This window comes from Syngnathus floridae, chromosome 8 (assembly GCF_059516105.1).
Source record: "Syngnathus floridae isolate MCC-2025c chromosome 8, RoL_Sflo_1.0, whole genome shotgun sequence".
Taxonomy (NCBI): Eukaryota; Metazoa; Chordata; class Actinopteri; order Syngnathiformes; family Syngnathidae; genus Syngnathus; species Syngnathus floridae.
This window is the reverse complement of record NC_142420.1, coordinates 9,953,279-9,972,946: the sequence shown is the minus strand read 5'-3', so window position 1 is coordinate 9,972,946 and position 19,668 is coordinate 9,953,279. Positions and strand designations below refer to the sequence as shown.

The following is a 19,668-nucleotide window of genomic DNA, read 5'->3' as shown; positions in this document are numbered from 1 at the left end:
CTTAAATAGCCATCAGAAATATTTGTGTTTATTAAAGTTTTCTCAATTGACTTACCTGGTAAAACATGGAATTTAAAAAAAAGCAATCTTTTGCCCACACGAGGGCAGCATTGGCAATGCAATTTGATTTTGTTGTTGCGTGTCTGAGGTGCACAAGCATGGAAGGACGGAGAGGAAAGCAAGAGAATTGCTTTGAAACCCCAACCCTAGTTTTAAACCCTAGTTTGTAGCCCTAACCCAAGTACGTAAGCCTTTCTATTACATTTTCCAAAGCTTACTATAATCACTTTTAAAAGCCCTACTATGCAATACCATTTTTAAAAGCTTTTACTATACATGGTAATTTCTTTACTTTAAAAATGTTTTACTCTACAGTCATTTTTTTACTTACTTTGCATGTTTTTCTTTAATTATATACTAATAATTACTAATCAACTTAATTACTACATAGAGTAATTCATTTTAATGCCTTTTTCAATGACACCACAAACCACCATGTAGCAGCATCATGTTTATTCATAGTACAGAACGTCTGAAACATTGCACATTGCGTCATCATGCCTGGGTTTTTCTTTTATTTAAATAAGTCCAAAAAAACACAAAAAGAAGAGAACGAGAAGAAAGAGACAAAACACATTACATCATGTCCAAAGTCCAAGTCATGTGGGAGACTTGATAGAAAAATAGAACAGTGATATTCAGCACAACCTCATGCAGTACAATTAAAGACATGCATTTGTGTGGAAATCCGAGGTATTTGTGACGCTTCCGCATTTGCTACATCCTCAGAATTGTCTTTGAATGCAACACGCGTCATTAAAACATGCATTCAATGTTCTTCAATGAAAAACATTAACAACCATGCCTGGCAAGGTGCACAAGGTCACATAAAAAAATACCAACAAAGTACAACACAAATCATAAGTAAAAAAAAAACGTAAACTACTACTTAAGAGTAAAGAATTGGCTCGTAACCCAATGGGCACTTGAGTACTACTACGAAAACTGAGTCAGTCAAAGTCATCCTTGGACAAGAAAAGCTGCAAGACGGTCAGAAGAGAGTGAGGAGGAAAAAAGGCCAAATGTCAGAGAAATAAATATTGAGAATTGATTCCGCGAGATTCAATGGCTTGCTTGAATACACAGCAACTTCATCAAGGCACATTGTGTGTCTGTGTGAGAGAGAAAGACGGCGAGAGAGCGAGAGAGAGCGAGAGAGAGAGAGAGAGAGAGAGAGAGAGAGAGAGAATATTCCCATAAATGTATGGGGGGAGATTAGATTACAGAGTTACTAAAATTAGGGTTTCAAGGTAGGGTTTAAAGCTAGGGTTAGGGCTTCAAAGTAGCATTTCATACTAGGGTTAGGACTTCAAAGTAGGGTTTCATACTAAGGTTAGGGTTTCAAAGTAGAGTTTAAAGCGAGGGTTAGGATTTCAAAGGAGGATTTCATACTAGAATTAGGCTTTCAAAGTAGGGTTTAAAGCACAGATGGCAAACTCCAGTCCTGGGGGCCGCATTCCAACATGTTTAGCAAGATTCCCTCGTTAAGTGCACCTGCGTGAAAAGTTTTGCTCCTGCAGAACGTGAAAATGAACTAAATCTTTTCTCGCAGGTGTGTTTAACGAGGGTAACTTGGAAAACATATTGGAACGCGGCCCGAGAGTTAGGGTTTCAAACTAGGCTTTAAAGCGAGGCTTTCATACTAGGGTTAGGGCTTCAAAGTAGGGTTTCGTACTAGGGTTAGGGTTTCAAAGTAGAGTTTAAAGCGAGGGTTAGGGTTTCAAAGGAGGATTTCATACTAGAGTTAGGCTTTTAAAGTAGGGTTTAAAGCACAGATGGCAAACTCCAGTTCTCGGGGCCGCATTCCAAGATGTTTTCCAAGATTCCCTCATTAAGTGCACCTGCGTGAAAAGTTTTTGCTCCTGCAGAACGTGAAAATGAACAAAATCTTTTCGCGCAGGTGTGTTTAACGAGGGTAACTTGGAAAACATATTGGAACGTGGCCCGAGAGTTAGGGCTTCAAACTAGGCTTTAAAGCTAAGGTTTCATACTAGAGTTAGGGTTTCGAAGTAGGGTTTAAAGTAGCATTTCATACCAGAAGTATTTGGACAATTTAATTTTTTCAATAATTTTGCCTTTATACACCATAATCATGAATTAATAAAAAAAAAATCAAATATGTAAGGCTATGGTCAGAGGTTAGGGATAGGCTGACATTAGTAATTAAAAATATTAATTCAAAGACATTCAGACAAATGTGACACAACCACCGGAGGGCGCTATTGCGCATACCACTGACAGTGTTTATCACATCTTTGAGGACATACAATTAAATAGAAATAACTTAAATAAAAATATTTCAAAAATATATTTACATCAATTTGAAATGAGCAGCAAACTGCTGGGTCAGTTCATCTGTTGGGCTGAAAAAGAACCTCTTGTGAAATTCAATACCATTTGACTGCTTTATGAACAATTGACTTGTGGTGTATAATGGCAAAATGATGGGGGGAAAAAAAAAAAAACGAGTCCATCACAGGGACCATTTTCCATCATGTTCAAGTCAAAGGAGGCCATGCATTTTTCATGGGGGAATCTTTCCAACAAGGCACAGGAGGGGAGGAATTGGAGCAAACAACCAGCGCTCCAGAAACAATTCATCCTTCGACTGCCACACCACAATCCAAAGTTTTGTGACAGCATTCGAGTATGTACACATTTACAAACATCCGACACACAGGCAACACCTTTCCAGAATTTGGGCCGTGCCTTGTTGCGCAATGGCCACACGATGGAAGTCAGCTGTGCCGATGCAGCACATCTGCGGCTGCCGTGACAACCTTCACACACCTCCGGTAGCTTTTCCGCTTTTCCCAGAGGAACAAACAGGACCCTTGAATTCCCTGCACAAGTTGCAGGCCGTAAGAGGAAGTGAGATCTCGATAAGAAGGCTTGCTAACCCAGCGATTTGGCGGCCACGCGGCTACGGCCGGGGGAGCTGCCCGTCTTGGACGCCGTGCAGCCGATGGGCTCCGAGGGGCTCGCCGGTGCTGAAACGCTGTGTTCGTGTTGCCGCTTGTTGTTCAGCTCCTCCCACTTGGATCTGTTGGCTTGGATCATGTCGAGCATGGGCTTCAATTTCGGATTTAACTTAACCAGAGTCTACGGGGAGATAGAGAGAGGTGAGAAAATTAGGACATGGAAGTTCATTCAGTTCAAGTGTATTTTTGTAGCGCTAATTCACATTGGAGGTCATTGCACAGCAAGCAATAATAATTGTCATTTTTTTTGCAGCTCAAAGCCTGACTTGTTGCCACCAACTCTCCCTGCCCTTTCTGTGCATGCAGCCTCCGAGCCCCCCCTCCCCCTGCTCCAGGTTGTCATAGAAACAGCATCGCGAGCATCACTGGCATGTGACAATTATTTGACTATACCAAAATTCTTCAAAGACAAATGCATTATGAGTCGTATCTGTGATTCACAGAAAGCAGACAGAAATTGCCTCTCATTCTAAATTTGAAAATTTGACATGTCAGAAGAAGCAATTCAAACAAGAAGATTGCAGATGTTGCTTTTACACATGTAAAAGTAGAACATCAGCACATTATTCCACCCAACCATTATTCATCTCCATCTAGACACTGCACCGAGACGACTGGACTCATTAACTGTTTCAGATGAAATGCACCAAACTGACACAAGCTGTGAAAACCTCCTTTGAGGCCTCCTTCCACTTGAACCAGCATGTACACGGGCAAATATAAGAAATTTATTTCTCCATACAACCCTTATTTCCCCACATTTTATTAAATCAGGTAAGTCACCAGCGGAGGCTCGGGTTGAGAACACACATGACCCGCTGCTGGGTTTCCCCCCTCGTATCCACGGTGGAGGTAGCGTCGCCATTCCTCCAAGGAAGAGTGAAGGAGAAGCGCAGGGCGGTTGGTTATATAAGGGGAGGATTAATATTCCATGGAGCATCAAGACAGCTCCAGGAGAAAGAGATCAACAAGATCAAGAAAGAGACCTTCCACTGCCTCACATCTGCCTCCCCCTCCCAAGTCTAATTGGCGGCGACCTCCGTATCTGCATTCCCCTCCAAACATTAGCTTGCGTATAAGGCACCAACAAACACCCCCACGCAGGTAACGCTACTTTGATGCTTTCAACACAAGACGGCCGATCACTTGGCCTAATTGAATAAACGGGGCGGTGGCGTCAACCCGTTGTGATGGTTTCGCGCGCGCCTCATCTTGCCTGACTCCCGCTTTGCTTTCTGTCGCCCACGCACGAGAAGGGGCGGCCGCACGGCTCATTGACGTCATCGACTAACGCGCATTTTCTCACAGGCCGCTTGCATTCAGCCTCAAAGTCAGCCCCCCCCCACTTGCAACACGACAGTACAGTAAATACCAACGTTATGCAAAGCCGTAGAAACATTTAATTAAAGACGCTGAGAGCCAAGCAAGCTAACTAACTAACTAGTACACTCCTAGTTATCATTCAGAGGATCATTTAGGTACACTAGTAAAACAATCCAGGGCCCCCTAATGATTAATACAGGATTCAGAAATCTTCCTAATGGGGCCGCCTACTGGCAGGCTTTGTATCCCCCATTGCTATTTAAAGTGGGCGGAGCTTGACATCAAAGTTCCAAAAAATTGTTCTGTGTGTATGAGGACAGAATAATAATTAGCCTCGACTTTTGTCATGTTGCGAGTTGTGTCCAGCGTGGCTTACTGTAAACAATTTTCTTCTACGACTGCTTTGAGAAGATTACCTCATAGAGCGGTGCACAAATTCCATCAATCCACTCCAATTGAAGACCAGGCAGCTCGTCTTTTCTGTTTCGGTCAAAGATGGCCTGTAATGTAAACAGAAGAATGAGTCGTTTAGTTCCAGTATTGTCGCGGGGACAGTCTAAGTCGTTTTACAGCAACAAATCTTTTTTTTTTTTTTTTTCCCTGCCACTGCTTTCTTCTGCACCGTTTAATAAGAGGCTTCACAGAGGCTGCGCTTCAGAGATAGCGGCTACGACTCACTGCAGAAGTTAATATTTTATATCTAACACCCACGCATTAAACTGAACAAGTTTAACATAAAGAGAGCTTTATTGGAAGGGTGGGGTTGTATTAAAAGCATAGGCAATATGGCCTGGCTTGATTAGTTATTGCGCTAAATTACACATCCGTGAAAAGCTGTCCCGTGTAGATTCTCATTTGTCAAAAAAGGGCTTACAATAGAAGCTGACCTTCAAAGCATCATAAGCAAACAGTCAGGATGCGGCTGAATTCATAACGTAAACACCAGTCCTAGTTTAGTAAAAACTGTCACCTTGAGCAGGCTTAGGTCCTATTAAATGGAGCAGACATACACTGCGTTAAATAAATAAGCAGACATGTTCTTATCCACTCACCGAGGGTGTGAGCTTCAACTCTGATCGTTCTCTGTCGCCCTGCTCAAAGAACTCGCTGGTCACTAACTCAGCCACCTGAAATGAGGGTATAATGATGACATGTTTATTATAAACACATTTTGACCTGTGGATCAGTGCTCACCTTGCGGGATATTTCCCAAGGCTTGGTGACAGCGCCGAGATCACATGCTGTCATCATCATGGATCTAAGAGGGAAAAGGATGGTCTGTGTTATTTGGGAGTTTTTGCAAAATGGAGACATTTTGTTATCATGTTGTTTCACCTGCACATGTCTCTGTGGGCCTTCACGTTCCAGTTATACTCCCCTTTGTTCACCAGTTCAAAGAACGTGTTTCTGTTCCTGTGTGACAAGATACAGGTGTAAAACACAAATCATCCACTAGGGGACGGTGTAAACCAAATTAAGCAAGTACAGGTTGAAAACTCGCTCAGTACAATTATGTTTTGTGATTTAAAACCGTTTTTTGTGATTTAAAATCGGATGATCTGATGATGCAGAACATACTCAAAGTAAAGAGTGAGATCAGTGGCCAGAATGGACTGCTTGAGTAGCTGCATAAGGTTGCTGTATTCGGCGGACGAGAGGTTGGAGAATATGTTGTGACCCTGAGAAGAAACGTAACACAAGGTCAGGATGTATAAAGAAAAAACGGTATTTTGGAATGAATGGTCGGTGAAAGCCAGCAGATAGAAACCCTGATCTCTATGAATTAGTCACACTAGTCATTTATAAGCTAATAGGACAGCCCTAGCCCAACGTTATCAAGAGAAACCATTAGGATATTCAAAGAAAACATTCGTCAGCAGCGTGATCATGAAGAACTAAGCCTCTGCTGCTCAGCAGCTCCCGCAGACCGTCTTTAATTACAACTTGACATGAAAAAAAAGAAGCAAATCACCTGCTGAAATGTCTCTTGCTCAACCAATTACCAGTAAATCTATCACCGCAGTAATTGCATTGATTTAAGGGCAGCCTGAGCTTTTGTTTTGTTTACTCCGTTCACATATTATTAAAGTGGCCACATGTTTGCCATCAGGCTCAAACGACATGAAAGATGATCCTTTTATATTTGTAAATGTAAGTGGGCTGGAAAAATAAACAACAGATGCAACTATAAACCAGGATGCTGCAGCTTGTGTACGTTATTGATGGTTTCCAATTTGGTTCAACTGCCGTTTGCCTCGCAGCTATTTGCTTAACACTACTATTAACTTTATTATTGCTTATTTGGTAATGCGATGTCAAACGTTACACTGAATCCCGCGGAAGCCACAAGTGCTCCACGCAGTACCACAGGAAACGAAAATGGAACAAATTGAAAAATGGAGTTGCTCCCCACTGAAACGGCTGACACTGGTTCCAGAGTAGGGCCACCCCTGCGTATGTTCTCCTGAGTAGCACTGCATTGCAATGCAGTTCACAAAACCAGAGGGGAGGGTAACTTTGCAAGATGGAACAAACCAAGTGCAGCCAAGAAAAGGATGGAGTGTTAAAACAACACCCGTAAATGCACTTGAATGGACAAAGTGCAAATGTTGCGCTTAAATGCAGCATTGTGTAGTCATTGACTTGAGAACATCTGGAGCGCTGCATTGCAGCGCTTTCAAAACAATAGCAACAAGGACACAGAGAGATGGTTCACCTCGCTTTGCAGGATCATGACAGCGTGGTTGAAGTGGTGGTGCTCAAGGGTAGCCGAGGTCCCGTAAAGCAGAGCGAGAGCCGAGCCTGTCCTGGCGCACACATAGTAAAACAACATCAAATACCAACATTATTTTTACAGTGTCTAAAACGGTGACGGCTGGTCCAATTCCCATCAGCATCAATTTCAATATACTGTAATTAGTACATTCTGAATGCATGCAGCCTTGATTTTTAAGAGGGTGTGCACACTTTTGCAACCACATTATTTCAGTTTATTTTTTCTTTTTTTTTTTTAATTTACAAGTTGTTCTTACCTTTATAAGGTCAATAAAGATATTGCTCACCATAAAACCATAATCGCACATGTAGAATACAGAAGTAGTAAAAAGTGCTCATGAGTGAATAAGTCACTCAAGCAGCAGCACAATTAAAATCTTGGTTCGAGTCCATCTACAGTAAGAACATCGTAAGGTAAGCAAACAAAAAAGAGAAAACTAGCACAAATGTCACCTGCTCGTTGAAACGGCCTTGTCAGTTCGACGCTTATGTAAGTCTTACACAACTTGCCGCTTAACTCTTGCTGATCCGCTGACTGCCGCAGGTGGCGAAACACTCTAAACAGCGTGGAGGAGGACGTTGATTTCATCAGAGCCAGTCTGAGACACTTACTTTGCCTGGAAGGCATTGTTGGTGCCCCGGTGGTCCAAGTCGTGACACACGCAACCCACGATGAGTGCTAAGATCTCCACTTCTGTCAGAGTCTCTTGGAAGCCGGCCGTCTGATTGGAAGATGAAGAAAAAAAAAAAAAAGCCAAACTTACACACTCAGCATTTCTTACGTGCTTGTTTGTACAAGATGTGAGAAGGACATGTGCTTTAGAAGATTGCTTCCCTTACCGTTAGCATGGCAAACATGCACTGGCACACATTGAAGGCGTGTCTCCAGTTGTGGTACAGAACCATCCGATAGTTTTTCCTCACAGTCAGCAGCCATCGGCACAGCGTCTGGAGGGAGGTACACGGCGAGGCCGGTTTGTTGCCGAGGACATTTCAGGGCAAGAGATGTTAACAGCGCTACGCCTCGCGTTTGCTACATGGGCCTTTAGGAGGAACATTGAAATGGCAGCCCACAGAGGCGAGATACAAACCGACTGGACAGAAAAAAAAAAAAAATTAGTGCAGCCAAGAGGAACTCTACAAAATAATGAGGGGGAAAATAGATCATTGGGATTAAATTAATTTTTTTTGTAGAATGTAGGTCAGTGCTTCGGATATTGTTTAGGTCAGCAGAAAAGGTCCACCACTGGATTTCCCAAACCAAAAACATTCGGCGCATCCTCACCTCATAGTCAATCTTAAATTTGGGCACCATTCCAAGCTCCATGAACATCCTGAGCGCGGCCGTTATCATGGCGTCCACATCTAAGGAGAAATCGTCAAAGGAGAGCTTGTCGATCCCCAGTTCGCACACCAGGGGGATGTTGGCGGCCTACAACGCCGAGAGGGACGGAGGAAATTAGTTTAGGAGGCTGCCGAGGTCACGGGAAGCATGGAGGGCTCACGTTAATGAGGAAGCCTTGAAACCAGATTGAACTCTTACAGATGAATAAATGCAAAATGTGACATCATTAGTCAAGCTTTTCACATAAACGATCCCAATTAATTGCGCTTCCTTAGCGCGCTTCACGAGTTATGGTTGGAGAACATATATGTTTTTTTTTCTTCGACATAATCTCTGCACTAATGCCTGGCACTACGGCGTTATCTTGACCTCTGTTAATTTGCAGTTTCAGGTTTTGGCAAATGTCAGCAAGGTTTATTTACCGACGCCACTGGCTCTGGCAGATAAGCGAGCTCAATAAGGATCTATATGTAGAGCAGTTATGAAAGAAGTGGGTTGTGGTGGCGGGTGAGGGTGAGGGTGGGGGTGAGGCTGGGGTGATGATGCGGAGCTCATTGCTGAAGAGATCACACAAACAACGCACGAAGGGGAAGGGGGTCTTTTTTTTTAACATGGGTTCCTTCCTATTTTGCTGTAATGGTCACAAGGGAAACTCCTTCTCTTGGCAGTACGGGAAAATAGGTCATATCTATATTTCAGCAATGTCAAGCTAATTAAAAATGTAAAATGTCTATTCGGTTTTATAAAGATTGAGTATCACAATTGTCTACTGATTGCTGTTAACGATTATGAATTTTATTTTCATTGTAAAAAGATAGTCAGCATAATTATGTCTAATTTTAGACTGCAGTGGCCCAGAATGAGCCACAATTAATTAATCATGATGCACAAATTGAGCCTGTAAATTCTATTTAGTCATTTTATTATGGTATGTTTTGGGAATATTCAACATTATAGAGTAGTATTGTCTTAAAAACATTTTTGGGGGTGAGGCTGGACAGATTAATGACTTTCCATTCATTTCAATGAGAAAAGATGATTTGAGTGTGGAACGAATTCAAATTTTGAGATTTTGCTATTAATCCACATCATTGATTATTCAATTACAAATGTGATTATTCCCAGAAACATTTCCTTTGTCAAAAGAGTAAGAAAATGACTTCTAATGTAAAATAGGCCATATATGCAAAATCTGTGCCAAACTAGATAAACAATGGTCCCAGTCTTAAGGATCCATGTAAAATTTAATGAGAGCAAAATATATGGATGCATATATATAGATGCATATATATAATATATATATATAATATACAATGCTCCAGAAAGTCTAATGAGTTACTGTATGTACCGCCGTCATCTTGCTGAAAAATATAATGGGCTTCCCCTTGGCCTACGCTCACTGCCTCCAGCAGGGTTCACGGTCCCAGTCTGTTTTTCATCATCTGACTGAGCAGCACACAAACAAATCAAGACGTGCAGGTGAATATGAAGAAATAAAAACATGCATCTTCTGGCCTGTCCTTTCTCTGCTGTCTACCTTAGAGGGAAAATTTAAAAATGGCACTTTTTTTTTTTTTTTTTTAATTTGCTGGCCAAACGAGGTCTGTAAGTGCAGTTTTCTTGGATGATTATTCTACCTTGAATTTGTCGACTTCAGTCTTGGAGCAAGTGGCGTGGTAAGAGAGTACCTGAAAAAATAATAACAGTCTTAGGCCAATTCTTGGCGTCATTTCCAATTGTGGCATAACCCTCATGAATAATTTGAGTACACAATCCTTACGGAAACTGCATTCTTACATCTAGAGCCACTGATTGCTTTGCCCACGACTTCTTCACCTGGTCGTACATGATGGTGTTGTTGATGCCCAGGCCGCAAAAGATCACAAAAGCCTAAGGGGGGGGGGGGGATCTAAAAGTATCAAAACAACTCTGATAATAAAAGACAAGCGAGTTAAAGCAATACCTCAAAGAGCCGCTGATCTGCATCATCAAATGGTTTCCCATCGAGGCGGTTCAGCACTTGAGCAACGCCTGTTAGAATGAGGCCAAGGAGAAATTGTCCATATTATTGGAGATGATACCTTATTTTTCACACAAAACTACTTCTTGCATAAAGTCTCTTATGAATTTCTTTCCAGGAAGATTACACAGTGGTAGAAAGGACAAGTGCAAAAATGAATATTCAATTAATAGTGTCAACAAAAACACAGTGGGAATGAAGCCTTTGGAGTACTCGCCCGACCTCTCTCTGTGTCTAATTAAAGTAGAACTCACAGTGAACATGAATATTTCATTGATACATATTGTCATGTTGTCTGGGAACTAAAGCTAAAGCGTAATTACACACACGATATGACATAAAACAACATCTTGACGTTAAAAAGCAAGCATTTTCAAATGATCATTTGGTATGGGGCAGGATTTTTATTTCGAGGTGAACATCCATCAGCCACTCTACAACTGACAAATGAGCCAAGCAATTTGCAACCACCACTGTAAGCAGTTATGGGTGGTTTATTGATTGAATTTTGTTGACGCTTGGCTCGGGTGGGAAGAAGGGGAGGAGGCAATGGGAGCGAGGCCCGAGCGAGGCCCGAGCGTCCCATTTTTATGCACTTACACATGATGACAGTGGACTGCAGTTGGGATTTTGCCATGAACCTTCTGTTCACACTAACTCAAACAGAAGGGTAATTTGCACGCTGACCTCAGAAAAGATGCTTCAAGCGATAAGCTGTCCTGGAGTTTCAGATGTAAATAACAAGCTTCAAAAATTAGGATACAAGGAAGAGAAACGTGTTCCCGCCATTGGCATAGTGATTCTGGGTTAGCTGTTTTTGGGAAAAACTTTCATGTTAGCATTAGCATCTGTGCTAACACAGCTCTACAGGAAGTGGTGCAATTAACCGTCCTAACTCAATTCAACGCTCGGTAGGCTATTGTTGGTATAATCACAGCACAGTTTCATTTTGAATGAGCTGTTGGTTACCTTGAGAGAGCATTTCATTTGTGAATCAAAAGTATCCTTGACTTGAGAATTTCATCTTCCGCTGATTTGTTGGTATAACGTTTTTTTTACTTCAGGTGCTCAGGTGCCACCCACACACTGCACTTTTTCTTTTTTCATTCTGGTCTTTTTTTCTCCGCTTCCTGTCCCTGACAAATACATTTAACGCCTACGCAAAAGAAATGTTAAACATACAAAGACACACGCGCAGGTCTAAACTAGCCATTTGCAAACACGCTGATCTCTTTTGACTCAATGAAAATAATAACTTCCTGTGTAGGATTTTCAGAATCTCCAAGGCTGCTATTGTTGGACCTTGCAAAAGTATTAAACACAGACACCAAAGAGGGGATCAGTGATTTATCGCAGTGTCAGTTTGTGGTGTCGGCCCTGGGGCTGATTCACAAACACAATTCGCACAATGAGGAAACACCAGCAAAGTCACGTGTGGATCTAATCACAGAAACGCAGCCATCGATAATGTCACCGACATTTGTCTACATGCAACAACAAAAGAGGAGAGGACCAATTAAAATTAATTATGAGGACCAATTACAAGCGCAAATGCTGGACATATTTACTACCAGCATCTTGTACATACTATAAAACAGTCAGCACCATTGAAAAAAAAAAAAGAATCCATTTTATTTGTTGACTTACCAATGATTTGATGATCGCTGTTCCATATGGGAACACACAGCACTGAGCGAATGTGGAAGTCCGAGAACTGGTCCGCCTAATAAAATGACGGCGAGGACATTAATAACAACAATGACCATCCATCTGCATTGACAACATCTAACCTGTCCTCAGCATGATACTCACAATAATGAGACATCCATTTTCTTTCAAATCTTTACCACTGGTCTGTTTGGTGTGTTGTTTTGCAAATTACTGACTCATCTGAAGTTTCGCAAACGACTCAGTAAATTTTTAACAACAGTTGATTGCGGTGTGGTTACCTCAGCATCAAAACGAGGATCTTGGTAGGCGTCGCTGATGTTGACAGGAAGTCCTGTGGATGCCACCAGCTCTGCAATGCTGTTGTTGATGAGCCAGTCAGAGTAAGAAGACTTTTCCATACTGTCCTTGAAACTAAACAGAAGAACACGAATAATAAGCCTCTGCCTATTAAGCGTCGACGTCTCAAAGGAAGAAGAAGAATCAATGTACTCATCATACAGATGGTGGCATAATGGTGTCCCTAATGTTGTGGGTGGCGTACAACGTGTTCATCAAAACGTTCGAAACTATAATTTAATCTTTCCATGCCTAGCGGTGGTGGAGAATTCTCCAAATCAAATTAAAGACAGCTCCCACAGTCAAGCCCGCCCGCTATTCAGCACTCCTACAGCAGAGGAGTTGATCTTATGTCTTTATTTTGATTTAGTCCTTGATGAAAGCATTACAGATTCATGCAAAAATAAAATAAAATAAGGAGAAATACGACATAGAGAAAAAGGTTACCCAAATGAAAAGGGAGGAAATGAAAAGCAAAACTGGATTTTTCCTATTTAGACACATTTAATGGAAAAGGTCTTTCTGCTTGTTTGGACAACAAAAACAAAGTCAAACATCATACATACCTTGTTTCGGCGTCGGCACTGCACTTAGGTGACAACAATTCAAAAGACTTGGTGAACTTTACCACCTGAAAGATTCAAAAAGGGGGAGAAAAAAAATCACTCCATTTCATTTAAAATGTGCACTAATAACTTGAGCTTAACTAACACAATGTCACCGTAAGAAAAAAACAGTACCGGTGACTCGATGTCCTCCAGCAACTGAACAGAACATCGCTCGCATTTGAGCAACGTCTGAGCACGATGCATGATCTTGCGGACAATTTTTTCTAGATCAGTTTGTTCTTCAAACAGGTCGTTGACGACTTCAAGGAGTGCCTGAATATCGGGAGCAAGCACAATGCAACATGATTAGCTTTCCCCGGTAGAAGCACATTAAGTCCTTGATATATGGCAGAGCCATCCAATCTAATACCAAGCGCATAAAACCATTTCTCTCCCACAGAACTGCGTTCTCATAATGTTCCCAACGAGTGGCATGAATAAGTAGCGCATCTCATAATGTTGCTTCCAACCAAGCCCTCGTCGAGAATCGGGCCCATCTCCACGCAGGTGATCGGCCAGCATCGAGGGAGGTTATTGCTGATTCCAAAGACGGGAAACGGGTCACTTGGTACTTACCCGACTTCTGTCGTATTCCTTCCTGGAAGCAGCAAAGAGTTGGGCATTGGAAATTGCAATGCCGCAGAAAGGCAGGTACATTTGCAGTACCTGCGCAAATGAAAATAAAATTTTCTTATCATTCATCAGCAGCAACAGCAGAAGCAAAGCTCCTGTTCGGTGCCTGATGGTACCAAATGAGTAGCATTTACATCTATCACCGGATCTCCAAACATCTGTTTTCCAGGCAAGATCCAAAAAGGCTTTCAAGCTGTGTAGTTTTATATTTCGCAAAATTTATAATTCCATGTTTACCTCTGGCTAGCAAGCAAAGTGTTTAGAGTTTCTGTCACCAAAATACACAATGATCATTGCCTCTCAAATATCCATATTCTGTGTGTATTTCTCACGTTATTTTTATTCTAAGAAAATCCCCACCTTTTAATCACAGCGGCAGTGAAATAAAAATAGCCTTTCACAAAATCGCGACTTGCCGGATTCATCAATTCAACTGACATTTTACCATTTGACTGAACAGTCTGACTTACAGCGCCTGGGGCTGATACAATAAACGCACTCATATATTCTCGACATAAATAATATAATTAAACAACATTTCCTACTTCCTGCCGCGCTTGATTCATAATGCGAGTCAATATGCTAGCGTACACTCGACTTGGCGCAAAGAGGTGCTTCAGAACACTGCACATAAGTTGAAATCAACACACCAGAAATATAATGTGTCTTGACCCTGTGACGTAAATATCAACCAAATTTTGACACAGTCAAGTTTTTGTTTGGATGATACCGAGCTTATCCGTGATGCTATTTCAACTGTCCTCTGGAATTCCCTAATAATGATCTCGTGGAAAGGCAGCAGTCATCGGGCCTAACAGAGAAAGACTCATTAGCCAGGAGGACTTTTGGGATCTGGCTATGGATCTGTCTGCGCTACTAACAGGCAAACGCAAGAAAAGCAGCGCTGCTAATAATTACGTTCTGTCCCGCAGGCCATTAGATAAGGTTGCATTACAAACAGAGGTTTTTGCCCACTGACCGGCAGTAAAAAGAGTGGTTTTAATAACAAAGGCCAGGTCCTACGAGACAGTCGCTTTGCACTACGCGCGACGACCGGGCGGTCTGCAGCTGCCTTTTTTTTTTTTTTTTTTTTAATACGAGGCATGCTGTGAGAAATTGACAAAGTCTGCTCTTCGTTTTCCCCGCACTTCATTTATAAAAACAAACTAGCGGGTAATTTTTGATTGAGCTCTGAAAATTGCGCACGTGGGAAGGCGATTGGTGCTAAACCAATAATCATTTTCACAGTTGTTTTGCAAACACGCTTTTGCAGCAACTGCGTCGCTCATTTCTGGAGCAATGAGCTTTCCATTCAGAATAAGATCTGATATTTCTCTCCAAAATCATTGAGGGTGATGATTAGCAATATTTGTGAGAGAACCGCAGTACGGCATAGCTATTGACTTTGAGATAACGCAACATTATGAAAAGGTAGCACAGAGCAAAGAAGACGGAGTGCTTCTTCTAAATAGCGACTTGATTGAGCCTCGTTGTGCCTTCCCGGTCTTAAAATAATCTACTTGATCCCAACTGGTGTGTTTTCAAGAGCAGCCATTCCACTTCAACTCAACTGCTGTTAGTGACAGACGACTTTTAGACACACTTTTGTCTAACTTCCTTAAAACTGAAAAGTTGCTCTTCATTTATTGCCTCTTACTGACAAATAGAAACAATCTCAAGTGACACAATGAAATACGTTCCCGCACATAAGACGACAACAACTCTAATGCTTTATAAAAGATAACGCAATTATACACAGACTGAGTCATTACTAAAGCTCCCCAAAGACCCTCCATCCCGCAGAGGATCGTCACGACACAATTAAAGCAGCGTGGGATTAAAGGCTAGCCTATACGGTTTCACCAACCCAAAGAAATGTTTAATTAAGACAATCTCAAATTGTTGTCGTGACATCTAATATTGCTGCATTGTCTGACACTTTGCGGAATGAAATACATTTTCTTAAGTAGTTATCTCACTAGTTGTCTCACTAGATATCTGATATCACAGATATCACACACTGTGAGATCAGATATCACAGATAACACACACGGCGATCTGTGTGAGATCAGATATCACAGATATTACGGTTATCACAGATATCACGGATATCACAGATATCACAGAATGCCCCTCACTAAATATCTGATATCACAGGTATCACACACGGCGATCGGATATCACAGATAACATGGATGTCACAGATATATCACGGATATCACAGATATATCAAGGATATTACAGATATATCACGGCTATCACGGATATCACGGATATCACAGATATTACACACATGGTGATCTGTGTCTGATCGCCATGTGGCTGTGATATCGCCATGTGATTATTACCGAGCAGTGCTAGACAACAGCAGATTACGGTGATAATGTTACCATTAGAATCCATTACTAATTCATCACGAGCTAGCATTAGCGTGTTGTTGATGCAACGGTAAAGCCAATTAAAGCTCAAGACTGAGAGGATGGGTTAAATGTGTAAGTGTTGGATTTTCCTAAAATCTGACCCATCTTGGTAACATTTGTTTGAATTAGGTGAAGGAAATTCTCAAAGGTAATATAAATATGAATTGTAATGCTAATTAGAGGCTTATGTTTTTGCTGAGAAAACAATACAGCATAGCGAGTAGCAGTTCTATTTTGCCTCTTTTTGTTTGGCAGTGGGCAAGGGCAATAAATTATGTCTGGCAACAAATTAACTCGCAGACGTACGAGATGGGTGAGAAAATTACTCTGAATGATCATTTCAATCTTTCACTGCTCCGTCTTAGCTGTTGCCGCTGCTGTTTCGTATTTTTTTACCACTGGAAAAGAAATTGGAAATGCACATCAGACAGTGAACAGTTTCCTTTGTACAGGGAACAAGTGGTGGTAAAATAAAATCCCGCCAACATTGTAATTCATATCAACTAGCAATAAAGCCACTCTGGTCCATTCTCACTCTGTTTCTCATCACACTTGCACAGTTGTCGCCAGGAAAATGCCCCAGAGTCAGTCTAACTGTCGCCCATTAAGCATCGGAGATGATAACACCAAACCGAAGCTGAACGCTGAGCACTGAGCGCACAGGCAAAGTACAAAACAAAATCCATAAAGACACCAACTGCGAGACATTTGCTCCAACATTTGGCAGGAACTGTTGAACACACTGAGACACTAAGCGTCAGAGCCAAAATTTGATAAGTGAGCGTGTGAATTATTGAAATAATACATTGCACGTTCTAAAGCATGGGCTCCAAACAAGAAAAGCAAAACACGGCCTGCAGTTCATCAGATCAACCTTTTTCACGTGTCGTCGAAAAACGTAACACCTCTTTTGACGACAGCCGGGTGGGATCATTGGCTGTGAGGCAAGAGCATATGAAAATCAAACAAAGGAAAATAAACTCAAACTATTGATGTGGTTTGCAAATGTCAACGTGGCAACAACACGCTCCCCGCCATAATGAAGAGATTACCTTTTCATCATCTTCAGCGAAGATTTCCACACTTGAGGTCTTGTTGATGGCCTGAGCGACTCCGATGATCTCTCCATCGCTGTTGCGAATGGGCATGCACAAGAGCGACTTGGTCTTGTAGCCCGTCAGTTTGTCAATTTCATCACTGAACCGGCGATCCTGCGAGCCCACAGACATGTACCGACATGATGAAAACAATAACGACTGGATCTTTAAGTACCACAAAGCTTTATATTTAATAGTTTTTTTTCATGTTCTGTCGACTTTATTGGCAGCATCCCTTTATTCTAAAATTATAATGCCTTCTTTAATTAAATTACAGTGAATAGCTTTTTTTTTTTTAAATGAATAACTGTTCTGTTGTAGTTCCCAAATAGTTGACTTACCAGAAATACAAGTCCGCGCATTGTTTGGGGGTGCCAGTGAACCCCCCTACCCACCCCCAGTTCCGCCAGTGTAAAGATCCTCTTGAAGGACAAAAAACCTCTGAAGTGAACCAAACTGTTATATTTAGCGTGCGGGGGTCATGCCTCTTAATGTGCCTGGCTTTTATAATACTGTACTTTGGCAATGTTTACGCACAAAAGATCTGATTGAAGCATTTTTGGTGGAAGAGCAAAAAGGCGTACAAAATTGTAAATGGCTTTTTGGGGTCACCTGGTAGGCGTCCGGAATGTTGACGGTCTCCCCGTGCTCGGCCACGTATCCGATTATCCCTTTGCCCCACGGCACTTGCACTTCGCCCGAGTTCATGGAGGGCAACACGGCGGTGCCCGCGTGGACGTCGAAGAACTTGGACACGAGCGTCTTCTTGTTCCCGGTGCCCTCCACCAGGAAGAGGGAGCACCGGTCCGCGTCCACCATGATGCACACAAACACCAGGATCTTGTAGCTGAGGCTCGTCAGGTCCAAGTCGTTGGAGATGTCTTTAACGAGCTCCAGGAAGAACTCCCTCTCGTTGTTCTCTTTGAGGTAATATTTGAAGTCCACGGCCGTGGACGGGTACTGCGGAATGTTGACTCTGGACTCGAGCAGCGCGCTCAAGATGTGCGCGGTGGTCGGGGGCAGCGAGCTCGCTTTCCTCAGCAGGGCTCTCCTGCGCATGCTGCTCAGCGGCTCCTGGGCCCGCGAGTTGACTTGCTCGTCGTAGGTTCGGTTGACGTTGACGGCCTTGGAGCGGGCGAAAGTTTTGCGCAGCTCCTTCTGCGAAGCTCTCCGCTGCAAACCGTCGCATTTGCTCGCCCAGCTGTCCCTCAGCACGGCGCCCTTCTCGTCCCTCGACTCAGCCGGGCTCGCGGCCGCCGGACCCGATTTGGGCCCCTGGTGGTTCTTGAGCCACTTCTCCACCATGCCATAAGTGCCTTTTCGGTTCAGGTAGTCCTCGAATAACTCAGGGTGCGAGTCCAGGAAAGTTTCCACGTCAGAGAAACACACCATCTCGGCCACTGCCATACCTGGTCTCCGGATGCTCCTCGGCGAACCAAAGCCTCGAAGTCGCACGGGGAAAGATCATCTATGAGGCTGGGCTGAAGGTCCAGGTTAGGAAATCCCCGGGAATTCCACAGATGCGTCGGGCTGCAGGAAACACCCCACGATACATCTCATCTCCAGCTTCCACTCCGAGGATGCTCTTCTTTTAAAAGCATTTTAGCATTTCATCCGTTTTGCGCACTGAAGCGGTGCCTGCGCTGAAGAAGGCGGACCACAAGAAACAAGCAGCGGTGGGGAAACATCAGAGAGAGCTCTACAAGCGAGCATCAGTACGGTGCGTGTGTGTTGTTGTGTGCAAATGACTGTGTTGCCTGTGGTTGGCTCGGCCCGCTGACGTGGGTTTCGTCATAGAGTTGAGTTTGCAGGATCCGAGGTTCGTTTCAGCATCCAAAGCCCGAGGACATGTCAACGGCTCGCTCACTGCCCAGAACACTCCAAACTGCCTGCAAAGTATAAAAACACTTGTGACACATTTGGCTCAGGGTATCATTTATTTAGTAGACGGTAAAACATTAATTAGTTCATTTAAATTCAGAAAAAGACAATTCACATAACGCTAATTTCAATTATTATCTAAAAAAATGTATCTCAAGACCTTACGTTTAAAAAAAAAAAGACGTGTGTCTTATGCAAAGGCATTTCATAAGTGGAAAAATGCAGGATTAATTTTTTGCAGTTGCTTTGCTGAGCACTAGGGAGCGCTATTGACACCCACTGACATCAATTATTAAAATTCGAACAAGCAGTTGTTCTCAAGTGAGTACCGCCAGCATGAACAATATCAACAGTTCCGGGTTCTAGTGTTCATAAAAAAAGTCAAATTAATAAACCTTAAATTTGTTATTTTAAACCACTCAATTATACTCACGTACAGCGCTAATTGACATCATCAACTCGTGTTTAAAGGTGTGTGCACTCATTGGGAAAAAAAGTGATGCTGCTTTCAAACGTAC

The 19,668-nt window shown here is 42.5% G+C and overlaps 1 protein-coding gene across 3 annotated transcripts; it reads right to left on the bottom strand.

The window, feature by feature from the left end:
• Window positions 1-498: 498 nt before the first annotated feature.
• On the bottom strand, window positions 499-19,177 carry pde11a (phosphodiesterase 11a). 3 transcript variants are annotated; one of them, XM_088382266.1, is made up of 22 exons: window positions 18,679-19,176; window positions 17,882-18,585; window positions 17,225-17,383; window positions 13,696-13,785; window positions 13,252-13,392; window positions 13,078-13,142; window positions 12,454-12,586; window positions 12,317-12,358; window positions 12,152-12,227; window positions 10,448-10,515; window positions 10,282-10,374; window positions 10,122-10,172; window positions 8,425-8,571; window positions 7,980-8,087; window positions 7,752-7,861; window positions 7,081-7,171; window positions 5,943-6,043; window positions 5,700-5,777; window positions 5,559-5,622; window positions 5,417-5,491; window positions 4,781-4,864; window positions 499-3,162 (listed from the first exon to the last, which is right to left on the bottom strand). In XM_088382266.1, exons 2-22 carry the CDS (start codon window positions 18,572-18,574, stop codon window positions 2,956-2,958), a joined length of 2,676 nt encoding a protein of 891 aa, XP_088238392.1. In that variant the 5' UTR covers window positions 18,575-18,585; window positions 18,679-19,176; the 3' UTR covers window positions 499-2,955. The 3 variants fall into 3 exon arrangements, with proteins under 3 accessions (XP_088238392.1, XP_088238390.1, XP_088238391.1); XM_088382264.1 differs by having other exon boundaries at window positions 17,882-19,177; XM_088382265.1 differs by lacking the exon at window positions 12,317-12,358 and having other exon boundaries at window positions 17,882-19,175.
• Between the last annotated feature and the right edge of the window lie 491 nt (window positions 19,178-19,668).

Coding starts and splice junctions, on each gene's coding strand:
- pde11a (XM_088382264.1), bottom strand. CDS start 18,676: ATGGCAGTGGCCGAGATGGTGTGTTTCTCTGACGTGGAAACTTTCCTG. Junction 10,516..12,151: donor CAGCGATCATCAAATCATTG/GTAAGTCAACAA, acceptor TCATTCTAACAG/GCGTTGCTCAAGTGCTGAAC. Junction 6,044..7,080: donor TCATGATCCTGCAAAGCGAG/GTGAACCATCTC, acceptor GTTTCTTCTCAG/GGTCACAACATATTCTCCAA.